A 19,693-nucleotide genomic window follows, 5' to 3' on the forward strand; every position below is an offset into this window, starting at 1 on the left:
TTTGAGAGGTAAATGCACACAATTCCTTTGTAAACCCAGCATACCACCTGTTGTTCACCGGGACCCTGTCTGTCAGAGTCTGCCTTTGGTAGTATGGGTTCTGGGCTCAGCTGGCTTCCTAAGACAGCTTACTGCCTATCCAGCTAGGAGTTAGAATGATGTGCACCCCTATTCTAGAACATATTCCTGTACTTTATATCAATGAATGTGGGGCTTCACTTGCTGTTAAGCTAATGTACCTTTAAACAATTTATTCTCTTGAATACACCTGATGATGGCTGTCCCCAAAGAGGTTCAAAACTCCTGCTACTAATGCACAGCTATCCAGTGTCTGAAGTGGAATGCCTTTTCAGTTGTTGATACCATTCACATGTCAAAGACTTACTCTTCTGTCCTCATCTGGGGAGAAAAAAAAAAAAAGAACACGAACTAAGGTGTATATTGTCAAATACTGTATTTCCATTTTCTGTCTTCTAATTCTTGTCTCTACGTTCTGAAAAAGCAGCCCAGCTAGAAGAGAGTGAGTTGCGAGAACACAGCACACAGACTGCACCAAGCAAAATACAACGCAGAGGTTGGTTTCAGGTAAGAAACAGTTTGAAAGAATGCATCTTTGAATTAATTCTTAGATCATAAATAATTTTAGGGGAAATTCATTGCAACTAGTAGAATTCACTTCAGTCCCACTGCAGCTGGGACTGTCGTAGAATCTGAATCTTGGTTTGGTCTGGATACTGAGTGACAATGTGAAATGATATCCTGACCAGTTTTGTGTCTACTTTGAAACCTAAAGAGGCAAATCTCATTGAAAGGGTCTGGTTTCAGTGACATCCATCACAGAAACTTTTGTGGCCTTGACATGATTGGCTCAATCTGTCCTCCAGCAGAAGAGCTGTTGCTTGACATCTCTGATGGCAAGCCTAGAGAGCTTAACTAGTGCAAAGGATGCAGAATCTCATTTTGGAGATACAACCCTGCCTGTCACTGCTGTTCTCCACCCTGCAATAGTATTAAGGGACACAGAGGTGTAATTTGTATAGCTTGAGTTGTAATTTGTGACAGATTCTTGTAGATCAGAAGAGAGGAAAAGGCATACAGATAACAAAAATACCCTGCCTGTAAGAAGTTTGGAACCATTAGCTACATAGTTGTTGGTTCACTGCAGAAACCTCAATGGTCTTTTTTTCTTTTGGCCTAAAGAAGGATCTGACTTAACCTGTCAAGGAGTATGACTTAATTAACAGAACAAATGTGAATTCTGAACAATTGAGACATGTCAGTCAGAGACATTACCCTACCTGATTAGCAATTGCCCTGGCTGGATGTCCAGTCCATACTTGAGTTACTGGGGATCAGGGGTCTGTGTCACTGTGGAGCAAATGCTTATGTCATGCAGGTTTTCTTTTCTTTCAGCAAATATTGCACATTCATGTTTTAAGGCTGCATTACTTTATTTATCACCCTTACCGCTTAGTTGAATTCATTTTCTCAGCTGCTATTTCTCTCAGTAGATCACTGCTTACATACTGGCCTGTCAGAACTTGTTTGCTAAATTTGCCAAATGTGTGGCTAGTCATAACCTACCTCATTCTAATCACAAGAGCCAAATGAAGATACTCCTCTGACTGGGTTGGAAAGTTAGCCAAATATAGGTAGCTATACTAAAAAGTAGCTACTACTTGAGACTAGCTTAGAATGATACCTTAAGTCTTTTATCCAATTGGATGGGAGGATAGCAGAGTTATAGTATCTTAATGAAGAACTGGAATTATTTACCTAAGGAAATGTGCAACCACTAAGTAAGATGCAGGTTGTGCCAGACAGCAGTTTACTTTCCCAGTAATTTTCCCTGTGGGATTTTTGGATAGCTAGAGGACCTAGCAATCCATGTTCAAAACTGTCAAACTTAGACTGTATGCTATAAGGTATGCTAGGAGGCAGGAAAGTAGACTTATTGAAAGAACACACTCTATCAAAAGCCAGGTTGCCTTAGGACCTCCTCTCTGGGACATCTTTGCTCCTGGCACTTACAAAATGGTAGAGGAGTGTGTGAACACCAGATAACTAGGTTTGATATCATTGCATAGGCTGCTGGATCACATGTTACCTTTAATGAAACAGTGCTCTTCCCATCATTCACTTATGAGACTTTCCCCCTATGGAATATGTCTGCACAAGAGTTCAAAAATGGGGGAAAAAAGTTACTTACAGATAACTTTGTTCCTTGAGAGAGGTATATGCACTTCCTGCTTTCTCTTTTGTCGTGTTTTGGAGTACTGAAATTCTGTGATATGGAAAGATGAGTTTCTCAAATCTTCTACTCCTCTTTAGCCATGCTTGAGTAACTGACAGTGTGCATACTTTGATTGCATCCTAATTATGAAGTAAAACAAATTAATTTGAACTACTTTCACAGCCATGTCTGACATTTACAAAGGCAAAGAAATCTTTGTGCTTGAATGCTTCTGGCATAACATTTCCCCCTCATTATATTATACACAAGAGTAATACATCTTAAAAAAATTGCAGTTACTTCAAGCAGTCATTTTCATGCATAGACATTACAGAATCACAGAATTATTGTGGTTGAAAGGGCACTCTTGAGATCATCTAGTCCAATCCCTGTACTCAAGTGGGGTCAGCTAGAGCAGGTTGCCCAGGACTGTGCCCAGTCAGGTTTTGAATACTGTACAGATGGAGACTCCACAACCTCTCCAGGAAACCTGTTCCAGTGTTTGATCACCATCACAGTAAATTGTTTTTCTTCTTGTCAGATGGAATTTTATGGGGTTTTTAAATTTGTTTTCATTGCCTCATGTCCTGTCAGTGAGCAGATACCTGTCAGATATTTATACACATTGATGAGATCCCCCAGAGCCTTCTCTTCCCCAGGCTGAAGAGTCCCAGTTGTCTCAGCATCTCCAGCAGAGCACCTTTGCTCGTTGGCTCCTCAGTCTCCTAGATTGCTTAAGCCCTGCTGTGTGGTCTTTCCAGCAGATATCAGGTTTTTTAAAGTACCCCATGAGGACAAGGGTCTTTGAATTTCCAGATTCTTCCAGTTTTTTGAGGAATGCCTCACCTACTTCTTCCTGATCAGGAGGTCTATAGCAGATACCCACTATAACAGCACCCATGCTGGTCTGTGTGCTAGTTTTGACTCAGAAGCTCTTGACTGGCTCCTGACCTGTTCCTTGCAGAGCTCCACACATTCCATCTCTCTCTCACATAAAGGATGACAATTCCTTCTCACCTTCTCAACCTGTCTTTCTTAAAGAGCCTTTATCCATCCATCCATCGCAGCACTGCAGTCTTGTGAGCTATCTCACCATATCTCTGTGATCCCAATGAGGTCATAGCCCTGTAACTGGATACAAGCTTCTAATGCCTCCTGTTTGTTCCCCATGTGTTTGTTCTCCATTACTGTAGATGCATTTCAGAGAGGCACCCAAGCATGCTGATTCCCCAGAAGAGGTTTGAGAGCTTTCACCGTAAGGTTGTTCCACCAGTACTTCTTTACATGCCTGCGCTTTAAGTGATTGCACTTCAGCTATTTTGTTGATTGCTATGTCCCCACTCCTATCATTTTTTCACTTACCTGGTGAGGTGAGGGGGTGAACCCCGATGGGCACTCACTTTGGTGCCAAACGCATGATGTGTGCTGGGCCTGACCCACTCTGGGGTAGCAGCAGCAGCAAGTGGGGAGTTTGACTAGGGCAGTTAAACCATAATGCAGGGGCCCAAAGGTGCGCTCAGGCAGGACAGAAACCTTCTATGGAACAGAGGGAAAAAGGTTGCTTGATCTAGATATTGTTATGTAAGATGTGATGATTATTCTTTTTGTACTGCTGATAGCACAAAAGATGTCTAATTTCTTTGCATGCTTCTTTTAACAGAAAACTGTGGAGATTAAAACAGAAAGGGGGGCTAAACTCTGCATTAAACCTCCTCTTGAGTATTCTGAGGATTTTGAACCTTATGAAAGCTTGAGCGTGGAAACAAATGGTGATGATCCTCTCCGTTACTCCCAGGTACAATTGGCAGTTGCCTTCTATTGTTCATGATAGTGTCAACTGAAATGTGAACGGGCCCAGGTATCAGTCTTGACTAGTGCATGCAAACCCAGTATATAGTGTTTCTTTCACTAGATGATTTCACATTGATGAGATGTGACATAAAGAAAGAAAAAATGAAAAGAAAAACTACTTTGAAAATCTAATCTAAGTCAACAGCGCTATAATATGTTAAGTCCTAATTTAAAGAGGTAGAATATTGTCTCTGTTGGATAGAACCAAGGTATTTCATGCAAGGAGACTCTTTCAGTTCACTTAATGATTGTCCACAGGAACGTCACTTTTGGCTATCAGTTCAGAGAAAGCTTAAATAACAACTTTTTCTGGGTTTAGGTTCGTGTTTGAATAATCGTGCTAAAATCGTTGCATGTCATTGTTTTACCTAACAGAAGTCAGAGTAAAGTTTTTAAAATATTATAATCAATACAGTTGCTTTTCATCAAGGGTTGTTATTGTATTGACTCTGTTTGACAGTTCAGCCTTCCATTTGGTTACTAATCACAGTTTGTTCTAGCACACTTCACAAATGTCCTGTCCTTAACAAAAATGAATAAATGAACAAAAATTTATGGATGTTTTTCTACCTAACCAATTAATGACAGCAATGAAGCTTTTTTGGGTAGCGGAATAGCATCTATATATGAAACTGTCTACAGATCTTACCACTGACATCAGACAAACTTCCCAAGCATATTTTCCTAGCTTGCATCTTTCTACCTTTCCTATATTGCTTTTGAGCGTATGATTTTTTTTGTTCTACAAACCAGTAACTTGTTTACAGTGATAGATATTTATAATCATTTATGTGTAAGTAGTAAGCTAATAATTTTGAATCAAACCCCCGGTTTTCTTTGTATTCCAGATGGAAATACTTTTGGTTTTCCTGAAGCTATAATGTGTTTTCTTTAATGTCTTGTTACAATGCAGATGTCATGAGGTTTCAAACTAAAAGAAAGCCTGTACAATTCCCTGTCAAATAGCTAGAAATATTAGTCTTGACTGTCATAAAAACATGCTCAGTATCAAGCCTCAGGTTGCTTATAGACCCTCTTTTGAACCTAAGTTTGCCTGCTCTTTGTAATATGTTTCTGTCAACATGGATTTCCTAACAAGTATAATCTGTAGCAGAAAAGCAGCTTGAAGCTTTCATTGCAAACTGAACATACACCGTCACAGTTCATTTGTACCCAAGATAGCTTCAGGTTTTCATTTTACTCATACGGTTTGCTTACCTATACTTATCTCAAAACTCTAATACCAACAGAGTAGGAAAAAAATGCATTTAAGATATGCAAGGTGTTTTCCTTTTACATTCATAAAAACAAAAGGCTCTCCAGCATCATCTATGCTGTTTGTGTCATATGCTGAGAGAGGCAGGGCAGTTTTTTCAACAATAAATTTCAAAATAGATAAATTTTTGCATAAAATCCTGTTACGGAGTGTCCAATTAAAAAAACCTGTGCAAACTGGAAGCTTAGTCCATTAGACCACAAGTCTTTTCCACTGTTTTTTGAAGCACAGATGTGTACAAGACAGGACTATTATCATCTATCCAATTGCTTATAAAGAAGTTGCTATTACATTAGCTTTATTACATTAGTCTTATGAAGGCATTTGGAAAATCTGGATTGCAGCTAGTCTTCAAATAGCAAGCCAAAAGATAGGGTAATGTAACTCTGTGAGACTGGAAAAATATATGCCCCTGCCCTCTCCATTAGTTACCTCCTGTTTGTAACTTATTCCTAAAAATTGGTTTTGCACATAAAAATTCCTTGGCCTACAGAATTTTCCTGCAAGGATTCTGATGAGAAGGAACAAAGGAGTTGTAGGATGATTTTTCTTTACAAGTCCTCATCAGAGGAGTGAAGACACAGCATAGGAATGTGAATCTTTTTAGCTGCATCATGGCTCTGAGTTCATGAGATTTTTCTTTCTCCTAGGGGAGGAAGAGGCAGCCACTAGTTTATTTTAAAATACATGTTTACGCTTTTCTGACAAATCTGTTTGAATTGTACCAGAAATTGAGAAGAAGCTTGCAACTCAGTATAGAAGAGAAAAGGATGGAAGAAGACTCTCTTAGTGATGATTATGACTCTGTTGAAGAGGATGTGTTTTCAGAACCATCTCCCACTGAGGAAACTATTACAAGCTTTGGAGGCCTGCAGTTGCATAGGAGTAGATCACTGCAGAAAGAAGCTTCTGAACATCAAGATGCTGGAAAATGCTCTGGCCTTGATTCTGGTGCCCTTACTGTGTTGGAGTTCAACCAGGATCAAAGTAGTAAGTCTCTGTGTATTATTCTCTGCTACAGTACTGTCATAATTCTTTGAGAGAGTTACTTTTAAGGGAATCGCTGGTGGTTAATCATTAATGGTTACTCCATACTCTCATAAGTCTTCATGCTCTTCAGCAGACCTGTTCTTTTAATCTCCTGATTTGGGAGACTTGCATCCTCTTACTACTATGTTAAGAAATTTTTTGCAAAGACAATGATATAGCCCTGGTTAACCTACTTGCATCACCAGGCCTAGACACTTGAACTAAGATTGTCTCAGACTGTCTGTGAGATTTCTCAAGAGATCATTATTTTTTTAATATATTTTTGAACTGTTTTTGCAGTAATCCAGCCAGATCTTCCCAGTCTCAACTTCCTCCATTTCACATCCTGGGTGCTGGATACCTGTTGTCATAGCATTTGTTATTCATCCCTGATGCAAGATGTATTAATTTGAGAAAAATCTATCTGGCTATAAGCCACTTCTTTTTGTCAGGTCTTCTCCTTTGGAAACCTCAATGTCTAAAACCAAAACCAGTTGCTAGGTCTCAAAGATGTTTAGCTTGTTAAAGGTAGAGAGTCCAGGCAGAAACCAGACCTTGACCTACATTCAGTATTTCTCAGAATTCCCTCCTCACTCATTTCAGGTACATTCATTGGTTTTGTTTTTTTGTTTTGTTTTGTTTTTTTTTGTTTTCCTTATCCATAGTTAATTCCTTGACTTAAGAGGAACAATCTTTGAATGAATTGAGTTAAGGAGTTCCTCTCGTTATCATAGAGGTGAGTGGAGTGTGAAGGAGAGGTGACAGAAGAAGAGACAGGAACAGGGGATGGAGCAGCAGTAAGGACAAGATCTTTGGGAGAGTACATGATTCCTTTTCCAGAGAGAAGTTTCAAAGCTGTGATGCAAACAATGGAGGCATTAATAATTCTCAAATAAAAAAGCGAAGAAGTACTCTTATGAACTACACTAGGCAACCCTCTTCCCCTTTGAAACCTCTAAATAAGACAACATTTTAGTCTGTATTTTAAGAATTTATTTTGGTATAACTATGTAATATTTTATTTTGTTTCATGAAGTCAGTGCAGGCCATGCATCTGTACTTCTACATCAATAGAACAGTATCAATGAAAGGGAGGATGGAGGTTATCACTTTAACTATGCCAGCATAATTAAAGTGGCAAAATTTTAGCAGTTAAGATCCAATAAGTTTTCCCTGGCTGGCTGCTCCTGAATATCTCTGAAGTTGATTATTTCTGTTCTCTTATTATCTTGCAGAAGTGAAACCACTACGAGTTCTCTCGGCAAAAAGGAAAGATAATGCTGAAATGTACATTCCTGTCAGACCAATCATGGTAAAAAATGAAACCACGCGGCCAGTCTCTGCTGAGTTCTTGCAGCAGGAAAGACATGAAAGAATTTCTTCTAGTAAGAAATAAGAATATATAATGTCAATAAGGAGAGTTTTCATGCCCTTTTTCCCCTCTGGCTCAGATGTAATCTCAGCATACATCTGTCATGATGTGATTATTCTTAGCTGTTGTCCTTTCTTTTTTTTTTTGGTGTTTTTTTTTGTTGTTGTTTTTACCACCTCGAGTGTTTTGACTTAAGTAAAGTTGTAAAATTTGACTTCAGAAAAACATGAGAAAGTCCAGAGCCTGTATACTTTGTATACTTTAGTCTTCTGCTACATCCTTACTACCTTCCTTCTCTTTTTGCTTCCACAGCATAAGACTTTTTCGTCTCCCTGACAGTCCTTGTGCTTGCTCTGTGTTTCCCACTTTCCTCATGGAGATCTGTTCCGTATGGTATTAACAGAAGCGCGTCTTCTCAAAATCAGCAATTGACGCTTTGGTGGAAGATTTTAATACAATGCATTTATAGCAATAAAGGCATCGTTTTCCACAGCACAGCAAAACTAGCTCTGTTGCTGCTTGGGACCGTACTTGAATTACACCTTGAACACTGCAGATCAGTCTCCAGTGCTGAGTAGATATGCTGGTATCTAGAACCATACAGGAAAATGTTTTTCCTGGTCTGGAGAACACTATTTTGAAGGCACTGCTGCTTATTCTAGAAATCTGCTGCTAAGGTGTGGTCTTTACCTGGGCTAAAAAAAACCCCAAAACAAACCCCAAATCTAGGGGCTGAAATCATAGCTGCAGAGGTTATTTCAGCACAGTCCGTAATTGAACAAGTCTGATGATTTTTGACAAGTCTTGACTTTTGAAAGGTCTGAGACAAGGTTTTCAGACTTACCATACTCTATGGTTAAGACACTCTTTTCAAAAAAAGCAAAATCCATATGTGTCCCAAGAAAGCAATAAAGCCAATGGTTTTGAAAAGTCAAAATATTAGTTTCTTAATTGGCAGAAAACCAAACTGAGGAAAAGAAGCTAATTTTTTTGGGCTTCAGAATAAATCCTCTTTGTAGCTTCTGAGACCCTCACCCACCATCTCTCTGAGCAGATGCTTGCTTTGACCATTTTTCAAATATGTGTGTAGCATTTTCTCAGGTTATAGTAGTGCTTGTCAGAACTGTTTCTGTCCAACTATCACTTTAAATCCTTAAATTAATTTCAATTCACAGGGATGGTATAGTATAGAAAAATAAAAAGGACTTTATTCTATCCCTGTATTTGCAGAGATGACTAATGCTTGTTGAAAGTTTCTATGAGTGAAGCTGGCATAGGGCTTAGAGTGTGAATACACGCAAATCTCAATTCAGTTTTAACTTACTGTCTTTTCAAGGTAGACTTCATGTTACTAGCATCCACTGCCATTTTACTCTCCTGCTTAGTAAACCTCACTGCAGCATTATGAGCACGCTTGCATATCAGCCTGTTCTTCAATATTTTCACTTGATCTTAATGTCTGTGCAACTTTGGTCTCTTTTCTTCCCTTGACTTTTGAAGTTCTTGAATATAACCACTGTGCTTCTCTTTTAGTCCAGTCTCAGATTCTCTATTGTTAAATTTTATTTCCTTTCTTTTAACCCTGTTTATAGGCTGTGATGTTTCTATTTCTCGGTGATGTTTGGGAAGATTGGGATGCGTATAGGCATTTTGATGACTATTTAAGTGATAAGGTCATTTATTTTGCCTTGCAAATAGCAGTTCCTGACTCCCCTTGTTTTGCTGGAAGACTCTGAGGATTCCTCCAAAAAAGCTGAACACCCCAGTTACATTGAAACATTCTGGTGTGCTGAAATTATATATACCTCTTTTTTCAATGAACCGTTACAAGGCATTTCCATTAAATACCTGAACAACGCAAGTACAAAAAGATCTTAAAGCATAAAAATTATGTTTCTTATTTGTCAGTTTTCCTCCTCTTATGATACTGTTTCAGCTGTTGTCTAAAGTATATGTGACCTGGAATCTTAATATAAAACCAAATTGGAACAATTCAGCCTCGCTTGGGATGGTTTCAGACTGCTAGCAAAGCCCTGTGTCAGTAACTGAATTGGATGTTTCAAATGTACACTGTTGTAATGTTCCGTAATTATATGTCCGGACAAATGAATATTCCTTCCTTCTTTTGGTGGCAGGACCATTAAGTCGACCAGAAAGACCGCTTTCAGCAACTCGAAAGAATGTGTGTGAGAAGGATCCTGATCTCTCAGTTTCAGCTGTTGTTAAAGCAATGCAAATTGAAAATGAAGTCTTGCAGAGAGATCTGCAAAGGCAGGCAGTTTCCACAAGCCCTCAAAAGGTACGGCAAAATGCAGAAAAGGGCTGTTTGATCAAGTAGCAAAACCCTCATGAATTACAATCTCTTATACATTAAGATTATGTATGAATGAATGGTGATGCCTCTTAAGTGTAATTGAATTTGTGTTATTCTTCCATAGGGTGGTTTTCTTTAATCTGCTTCCTCAGGATAGCATCCCACAGCTCTCTTGATTTCAGGGATCACTGAGCAACTGATAGACCAGTCACATGATATGTCTATACAGTCAAATGCACGGCTGCAGGCCCAGTTGAGCCATTTTCGTTCTGGAGGCTTCTTAAACAAGACAATGTGTGATTTCCATACCAATAAATCCTACCTTCCTTCTGGACTCATTAATATGGGCACTGTTCCCTGTTAATACATGCGCTGTTTTTAGAGCAGAGCTGTGGTGTATGCTGCTGGCTCTTAGTGAGGAGGAGATAGTTTGGGTTTTCTGCACCAAAGTGTGCACATCTCTTATCTCCAACAACCAAGTTTAAAAGCAATTAAAACCTCATCTTATAAACAAGAAAATCAACAAAAATCCCTTCCTTTCTGATTCAGGTCAGATCATTATTCCTCGTTAAGTTAAAGAATAAGGAGGTTTGTGTTGACAATCCTAGCTAAACTTTGAGCATAACCAGTAATTCAGTTCTCCTAACAAACTACTTAAAGAAATTTGAGCATAAACAGAAATTTACAAAACTCTCTGTTATGGACAGTGTTCATGGATTCCAAGTCTGGTGTTTAGGAGACTCATTTTTATAGGAAGGAAAAGAGATATGCCTAGACATTCTTGGAGTTACTCATTTGAATTCTGAGAGTTTCCAAGACAGCTGACTACTATAACCTAAGCTGAAGCTCCTCGAAGTTGTGAGTTGATGCTACGATGAATATGTAACAACTGTCATCACTGAGCCAACATTAGGTTTCTGGGGAGTTTTTGTTAGGAGCAAAGGTTAAAATGTTCTTTTACTATAGGTAAGTACTTTATATATGATTTCACCGTCTCGGTCAACTTTTCAATCTTACTCCTCTTGTTTTTGAGGTATTTATAGCTTTGTGATTGAGAGAACAAATTCCATTGAATATTCGCACATAATGTATCTTCCTGCTAACATTAGGACTAATTTTAATATTGTTGTGCTTAAATGAAAAATAATGAAGTAATACTGAAAATAGATGTAAATTTACCCTAACACTTGAGATGGAGTTTCAAAAACCCACTGTGAGTTTTCAGTCTTAAAACTGATCTAAATGATCTTCCAGAATTAATTTAATATTGCTTACACAATTAAGGGATTGTGGAACTTGGCCTTTGATATTTAAATGTATAACAATGCAGAATTTTTAATACTAAAAAAGTAATTAACTTGTAAGCATTTTAAAGTTCCCTTATTCTTCCAATTATAGAAATGGAAGTGACCTAAGAACAGAAGGACTGCCTTTCCTCATCTGACTAGTTGTTCACTGTGCTGAATATTCTGTCTCTGACAGAAGCTACCAACAAATTTTTAGGAAAAATAACAAAGGGAGCAGGGTATCCTTAAAAAGTGGGGTACAAGCAGAGAAAGAGCCCATGGCATTGTAACAACTGCAGGACTTTTCCTCTGTTTTATCTTAGATAGCTTCTACTGGTAGTTCTATATTTAAAAAAAAACACTCAAGATTTTATTCTAATAAAACTGAGCTTTTTTGGGTTTAAAAGACTTTATGATCCTTTTTTTGGAGAAGGAGAAAGTCTAGGCAAACCTGTGCCAAAGCTTTGGCCAACTCTGAGTCTACCAAATGTATACAATGAGATTTCAGACATATATATATGTGTATTTTTAATAGTCATCAGAGAATACTTTTATGTTAATGAGATTTCAGACATATATATATATGTATATTTTTAATAGTCATCAGAGAATGGTTTTACATTACTTTTCTTCCACATAGAAGATCAAGGTCCAAGCTCAGATCTTTCATTGCAAATCAAGACCAATTCTGTTAAATTGAATTAACTCAGTGTAGAGTTACAGATCAGCTAAGGTTAGCTGAGACCAGAGCTGGGCCCAAACTCTTATTTATTCCAGAGATGCAGACTGATGCTCATTGGTATGTAGAGAACAATGTGAATAAAACATGTTCATCTTTTTCTTACTTAGAAGAAATTTTCTGTTTCATCTGTTGTTTCTGCAATGGCTGAACCTCCAGAAAAAAGCCAGACAAGGACTGCAGTCACAAAAGCTGTTGAGAGAATTGGTCCTTTTGGAAGCAGGTATATATATTTTCTTTAAGGCTAGCTTCCTTTTTTGAAGAGGTATTTTTCAGTATACCACCAGGTGTAGTGTAGTACCACTACATCTTTAGATACCTGAGACATCATGCAAGTAGTAGCAAATCAGGGAGAAGGCTCCAACCTTGGACCAGTCTCTGTGGATCAGGGAATTGCCAACATCTCCCTCTTTTGTCTTTATATTACCTATCTATTACTTTCTCAGACTGCCTCAGAACCAGCTGAGGAGTGGAGCCCAGTCTTTTAACCAAGCTCTGTGTATCTAAGGTGGGATGCTGCAACAGTTGTCATTCAGCATGAGGGTACATGGGATTCTTCCGCCGGGTGTGTGGGTTCATCCTATCATCTCTTCACCTTCGCACCAACAAAACTGTTTCTTAAAAATACAAGAATTATGAGGAAGTAACACATAAAAGAATATGTATGTTTCAGACAACAGAAGAAACTTCTGAAAGTCCTTCCGGAGCCTGAGAGCCTTTCTGCCTGTGATAATGACATATTCCTATCTGATGACAAGTCTGAAGTAGATTCCATGTTGAGAGAGAAGGTTTGTGTATGTATGCACCGTGACTGATGCTTCCCAGCATTACTGAAATAAAAGTACATTGAATGATCTGTATTCCACTGATTCTGCCCCATGTCAACTAATAAACCTATGGCAGGGTAAGAGAAGAGAATTTATCACTGTTCCTTTGTTCATCAGAATGACAAAGGAATCAGACAAAGAACAGAGAGCTGTTTTCTCCTTAGGCTTTGTAAGAGGGTGATAAGTCTCTTCTCTTACCCTGCCATAGATTTATTAGTTGATGTGGGGCAGAATTGGTGGAACCCACAATGACTGAATGTCATCCAGATAGCCTTGAGTTTGCAAGCTTTTTGCTTCTGACTCATCAGTATTGTAGTCTTAACAGTCTTATTTTGTTCCACATTTTATAGTTTTGTCACTTGTGTTTATACCGTATTTCGTTTTGGTGCAGATGACAACCAGTATGGAAGTACGTGATGCCATTTATGTGACTATGGAACTTCTTTCTAACTGGGGAAATCCAGTAAACGTGGGCCTGAGTGAGGTGGAATTCTTTGATTTATGCAATGAGAAGGTATTTGTGTCTCCTCATGATGTGGACATTCGAAATGCTGACAACCCAGGGGATTTGTGCTGCTTGGTCAATAAGAACTTAAATGTAAGACAACTTAGTCCTGGATGTGAAAATTTCTCATTATAATATTTCTTTAATATTCTATCACTAGGTTTTTTGTTTAGAAACATGATTGCATTTGAACCTGACTGGTACAACAACTATCTGATGATTTAAAAAAAACACAAATATTGTTTATTATTAACAAATCCAGCTTTCCTGTCCGAGATGTTGGTATTCAGTTATAATTTTTTTTTAGAACAGAATTTGATTAATTTGCCTGACTTACTTAATTGAGCAAGTGGAAGGAGGCAGCTTTAACTCTGCCTCCTTATATATTAACTCTGTATTGTCTTGGATAAAAGAGCACATTCAGTTTTTAAAGTATTGTAATGTAATCATAGTATCTGTAGAACGAGATCACAAAACTTTAAGGACGGGGAATTTCACATTTTTACAGTATGTCTGATAAACGTAAGTAATTCTTGTGATCTGAAGGTATAGGAGCTTCATGGCTAACTTCTTCCTGATGTTTAATATGAATTTAAGTGAACTTAAGAAGGAAACATGCTTATTTTCTCCTGTTCCCTTGTTATCCTTTTACCTGGGGAAGAATCACGGAAGAATAAGAATGCATAGGCAGCTAGTTTTGAAGAAGAGATTAAGAAGAATATGTGGCATGGTAAAAGTATTTCATGGCTTTTCTGTAAGATAGTAAGATGAGGAGACATGAGGTGCTTACATACTGAAGACAATGGACAAAAGACAATAATTGTTATGCAATTCTGATGTTACTGAAGAGATTAGCAAATGTCCATAGCCCTTCATACAGCCATAATTTCATTTGTGCTGCACATTCGCTGTGTGTCCTGTGTCTCCATGGGCCTTCAGAGCTAGGATTCTAGCAAAAATTAGTATGATTTTAGTCGATGAGAATACTAAATGACTTAGTCTATTAAAAAATATCAATTCTAACTTGTTTCATGCTAGTGGTACTTTTCTGCTTGCAGGGTGAATGAGAATAGAAAGAGGGCAAATATGCAGTATTTTGAAATTTAGTTGAAACTTAGTATGGAGTATTATTTCCAGACAAATATTTTTACTTGAAACATCTTTCTTACTGTCTCCTGAAAATTGTAGTTTGGGTGTCATAAATACCCATTCTCCTTTATAGGTCATGCTCTCTTCTAGATGACACTCAGTAGTAGTAGCAGTGACTCTCAAACTTTCTACATAATTATAAATTATGTAGTAATATATTCATTAATCCATTATAAACCTGTTATTCTCAGCATTTCTCATGTATTTATATATCCCATTATTCTTAAGTAATGAGGTTTTATATTTCATTGATTAATATATTCCTTTGATTTGTGACACTGTAATCTCCTCTTTTGAAGCTGGAAAGGTATTGCATCAGAGAAGATGCAATCTGGACAGGGAATATGGTCTTAGAATGTGGATGTGTGATAACTGAACTGCAGACACCTTCAAAAATCAAAGCAGGGTTCCAGTTTGTGTACATTTCAGATCATACAGGAAAGCTTTTGGGTGTATTAGAAAAAACAACAAACTAATGAATCTCCAAGCAACTAACATTTTCAACAGAATGAAAACTAACATAAAAACTTACTTTGTGGAAAACTTACTTTACCACGGTTAAAACAGTTCCATCTTTGATGATTTAGGTGTACATTTGTCTTTGAGAATAGACATACTCTTATTGAAGATCAGGAATTTTATTTATTTAGTAGTTTATTTATTACCCTTGCAGACTTTTAAGAAGAACACTTAAATTGCTTCCTCCCTTGCACTTTGTGATATGCTGTAAAAGAAAAAAATGCCTGGCAGAACATCAGGTGCTCTCAACTAAGGAAATAGTGCCTGATGGGATGTAACGCTTAATAAGACATAGATTAGGCATTTCATTGAAATTGTTTTCCGTAAAGCTTTTTGATTCTTATGCGCATAAATAGGTCTTTTAAACCTCAGAATAACAAGGACGGGTAACTGTAATTCTAGAAATATCTAACAAAGGTATTTCTTCACAATGGTGGTCCCTCAGACCCATGTCATTCCTCTTCACAGTGCTCAAGCCTTTCTTTACTCTCCATCAGATATACTTTCAGTGGCCACACAAAGCAGTGTCTGGGGCCAGTCTCCCACAAATTTAAGAACAAAGGTTCCCACTCTCACTTTTTTTCCTTGATCCAGTTCAAATGTAATTCCTACTCCTGACATATCAGGTTCACCCTGATGGTTCAAAGAACTTTTGGGCTAGATTTTTCAGTGCTAGGTGCAAAGACAGTAGCTCCAGACTCGAGTACAAAGACATCGCCATCACTCTTAGTGATAAAACATGAGAGTTCTCCACAGTCTCTTGAGTTTTGGCTTCATCAAGGTGCCTTCGATTTCTGGTGTCAGATCTTTGACATGCTGACAGAGACTGTAACACCTGTGAGTTTGTGTATCCTCAGTTCTAAGCAGTTACTTCCGCTGATAAACAAAATGATCTCTACAGCTGCCTTTCAGTCAAGACACAATTCTCGGCCTGGTTCTGATATGCCTTCAATTGTTTGGAAGATCATGTGCAACTTTACAGAGAAACTAGTGAGAAGCATGAACGGGTCTCTCCAGAGTCCGTTTTGGTGCTGAATCTGGTGCCCTCCTGTGAAGGCACCTCTGGCGCTATCTCAGTACACACCAGAACCTATTGATTTCTAGAGCATCAAGTCCTGACTTGAGAGTTCTGGAGATGGATCGCTCATCAGATGTTGTCTGCTGTTAGGAAATGATTTTTAATCATTCTTGTTCATAGTATGACTTGAGTAACATGATCTAGCTTTGAAGTTGATCCTGGAATTGGGTTCACACTATCCATTTCTTTGAGGGCTATCCTTCATTTCTTTGATGTTAAGAGGCTTCTTTTTTTTTTTATGTAGAAAGGATTAAACCTGTCTGGCACTGTTATGGCTGCTTACGCCCAAAACTAACATTCAAAGCAACAACAGTCTCCCAAAGCTTTTTGAGAGGCCTCTGGGGCAGAGTCATCATGAACCATCAGAGCTTGGAATATATAGATGGCCACTCTGAGAAGTGAATCTATTCATGATATCTTTGAACAGACTGGCAGAACTCTGTCCTTACCATCATTAGGCACACATCTAAAGTACTTTATAGGAAAGTTTTGTAGTTACTGCTTTCAGGAAAAACTGAAAGACTCACTTCAGAGTGAAAGGATGTGGAAAAATACTGACTTTGTATACCTACTGTGTGATTATATGTACTGTGTATCCTTGAAAATAGAAAGGGAGCTAATTTATTTGCTAATCTCAGATCACTGAAATGTTGTCTGCATGTATATTTACTTTGTGTCCTCGTTCATCTCTGTTTTGGGGTAACATTCAACACCAAATATATTAATATTCAACATTTTGATTTTGAAACTCTTTATTCCTTGCTTCTTCCTGAGCTGCCACACATCCTTTTCCTCCATTCCTGAACATGTAGAGGTAGCAGTTCTGAGCAATGTCCAGAATTAGGCATCCTTTGGTACTTTAAAATGTCTTCATTGTCAGTTGTCTTTAAATTCATGTTGGGAATTTCTGTGATATCTTAGAAAATTTCTTATAAAATTTCAAGTGTAGAGTCCTATATATAGCTCTAGGAAATTAGTTGTCTGCAAAGCCTGATTAAAATAGAGGCAGTGAAATAAAATTCTGTAAGAACCCTCCTTAGAGGGCAAAACAGAAGTGTATGCACTTTAAGAAATCGTAAAATGATTATACAGTGTCTGTTGTGCTCAGTGATCCCTTCTAGTGCCTGCAAAGCTGATTAATTTGATTAAAATAAACTGGGCTTGCTTTGACCCTGCAGTTACAAAGCATGGCAGACTGCCTGTCATTTGTGAGCATGCAGATGTCTTACTGGGACAGCAAGCAGCTGACCTTTATCTAATTGTCAGGTTGTTGTGAGCTGTCTTACAGGCAGGAGAGTCAGATTTACTGTTTGGAAATGAGGTTAAGGTTTTGCTCTTAACGTAGTAGATTTTATTAAATGGTTACTTTTCTAATCGATGTATATTTTTCTGTGGGGTGGTGAGTTAATTAAAATATGCTGTTTTAGGAGAAAGAGTATTAGTGACAGTCTGCTTGTATGTGTTTTTAGACCACGAAGGAAAACTTCCTTTGGATGTGCCCTTTCCATCCACCCATCCAACTTTACTTTGTTATCCGCAATCCCACCCGGTCACATGACTTTGGTATATCCAAGATCAAGATTTGGAATTACAACACAACAACTCCCTGTGTAAGTAGTCTTTTCTCAACTCCTCTGTATGTATGCTCTACCTTGCCTAGGGAAACTCAGTTTGATCTTCATTCCAAAAGTATGAAATAAAGGTAGATACCATTTTCTCTAATGAAATAGGGAGCTAGGAGGGGTCCAAAATTTGCTTTTGTCTTAATTGTAAGTGGTAGCAATGTAAGTGTTAACATTTTCATAGGTGCAATTAGTATTTTCTTTCAAAGCTATTAAAGATCTTTAAAGACCTAATAAAAGGCTTGCATATTCTGTCAGTTAATCCTTTACTGTGGTGAGAAATAAAGATACAAAGGTAAGTGCATCTTAATATTCAGGACTTTCCGTTGTTTTATCACAATATAAATAAATATGTGTTTAAATATGTGTTTTCTCATGTATGTAGGTATAAATAGGCTGACTGTTGCTCGATTTTGGTTTTGTCACTTCAATTAAAAAGTATACTAACTGTGTGTTCATAATAAAACAAGTAATCCAGTGTTACAAGGGAGACATCTCATGGCAGATGGTCTCTTGTTTGTGTGTTTGAATGTCACCACGGAAATTATTCTTATTTGTACGCTGCAATGTTAAGAAAAAATCCCAGGTACTGAATCAAAGAGGATTTGCTGTCCTGGATTATAAATAAGAGGCTTTTCCCTCTGGTTTTGCTCTCATCCATGTTCTTATATAAGCACATATGGTAATTTATACTATGAAAATGGCCGTGGAAGGGACAGCTTAAACAAATTTACTATAACATGATTTATATTTCTTTTCTGGAATTTTAATAGCTTTTTCTATTAAAATGTGGGCTACAGAATGTTCTGTCATCATTAGAGTGTGTGAAAGGAACAGCTGTTTTGGGGGGTAATAGTATGTTTTGTTACCAAACCTACTGAATATAATGCAGGAAATACACATAAATGTACTTCTGTGTTTCAAGGCACTGTTTTTTTAATAAACCGCTATGAGGCAAGCTGTAAAATCCATTAGGAGTATAATCCCATGGATTTTCGTGGCAGTGCAGCCGTCTACTGACTAAAGAAATGTCTCATTATCCTTAAGATGAAAGAATAATACAAAGCAGTTCTGCCTAATTCTGTAATTTGTCATGAGGAAGTTTTGTCTGAGAAGTATAAAACCCCAAAATATAATTAGCTAACAATTTTCTTCCTGGTAATGTAAATCCACAGCCAGATTTCTGTGTCGTTTTTTGGTAATCATTCTAACCTTCTTTCCCTCAAAAACCACGTAAGTGAGAGGTTCCCAAGTACTTCTTCAAAAAACAGACAAAAAATTAATTCAGGCCAGTACTTTTGGATTGTTGAAAATGTTTGAATTTTAGAGCTTGAGTCTGGAAGTAGAAAAAATATGTCTGAAGGAAGCTGTAAAAGTCAGATTACATCATTGTCATAGATTCCTTGATTCAGTGTGTTACAAGGAAGGTCTCAGAGAATGCCTCATCTTGCCTCTATTTAATTCAGATGAGGTCTGCAATAAAAGAGATCATTTTTAGTCTGCAAGAATAGATAAAGTGTAAGTGAGGGCACCCAGTTCTTTTCAAGTTTGTCTGAAATATTGAGGCATTTTGTAAATACTTGCTACAGCCTTGAAATTGCGTCGTTACTTGATGCTATTAAAACTCTTTTCGTAAGATCCAATATGATGTCTGTTGTATGTCTTCACAAATCTGTGAATGGAATTAATACATAAAAGCATGAATGTCTGAGTTGCACTCCAACTGGATCATTTTCTCCTTCAAGCGATTGCCCATATGCATGTTCCTCCTGTGTGTATGTTCATGTCCGTTCTCTTGAGTTGGAGATTTTTTTCAATGCTGGACTACCACTGGGGTGCATTGCCTGTAAGGATGCAGCAGCTTTGTTCCAGCAGAGTTAGGTTTATAGACTA

At 37.7% G+C, this 19,693-nt stretch overlaps 1 protein-coding gene across 10 annotated transcripts in view; it reads left to right on the plus strand.

The window, feature by feature from the left end:
- Positions 1-19,693, plus strand: part of KATNIP (katanin interacting protein) — a 69,113-nt gene that overhangs the window by 6,979 nt on the left and 42,441 nt on the right. For 6 of the 10 annotated variants that reach the window (XR_012676209.1, XM_075166029.1, XM_075166033.1 and 3 more), the window contains exons 4-12: positions 503-585; positions 3,894-4,028; positions 6,089-6,350; positions 7,625-7,774; positions 9,897-10,060; positions 12,211-12,323; positions 12,774-12,888; positions 13,319-13,525; positions 17,648-17,788. Coding sequence is in view for 9 of the 10 variants with exons in the window: in XM_075166029.1 (XP_075022130.1) it covers positions 503-585; positions 3,894-4,028; positions 6,089-6,350; positions 7,625-7,774; positions 9,897-10,060; positions 12,211-12,323; positions 12,774-12,888; positions 13,319-13,525; positions 17,648-17,788 (1,370 nt within the window). In the remaining variant the exon portion in view is untranslated. Of the gene's footprint in view, positions 1-502; positions 586-3,426; positions 3,494-3,893; positions 4,029-6,088; positions 6,351-6,587; positions 6,993-7,624; positions 7,775-9,896; positions 10,061-12,210; positions 12,324-12,773; positions 12,889-13,318; positions 13,526-17,647; positions 17,789-19,693 lie in introns of those variants that run through there. The other 4 variants (XM_075166036.1, XM_075166032.1, XM_075166031.1 and 1 more) reach the window with 4 other exon arrangements.

This window comes from Calonectris borealis, chromosome 16, assembly GCF_964195595.1.
Source record: "Calonectris borealis chromosome 16, bCalBor7.hap1.2, whole genome shotgun sequence".
Lineage (NCBI taxonomy): Eukaryota > Metazoa > Chordata > Aves > Procellariiformes > Procellariidae > Calonectris > Calonectris borealis.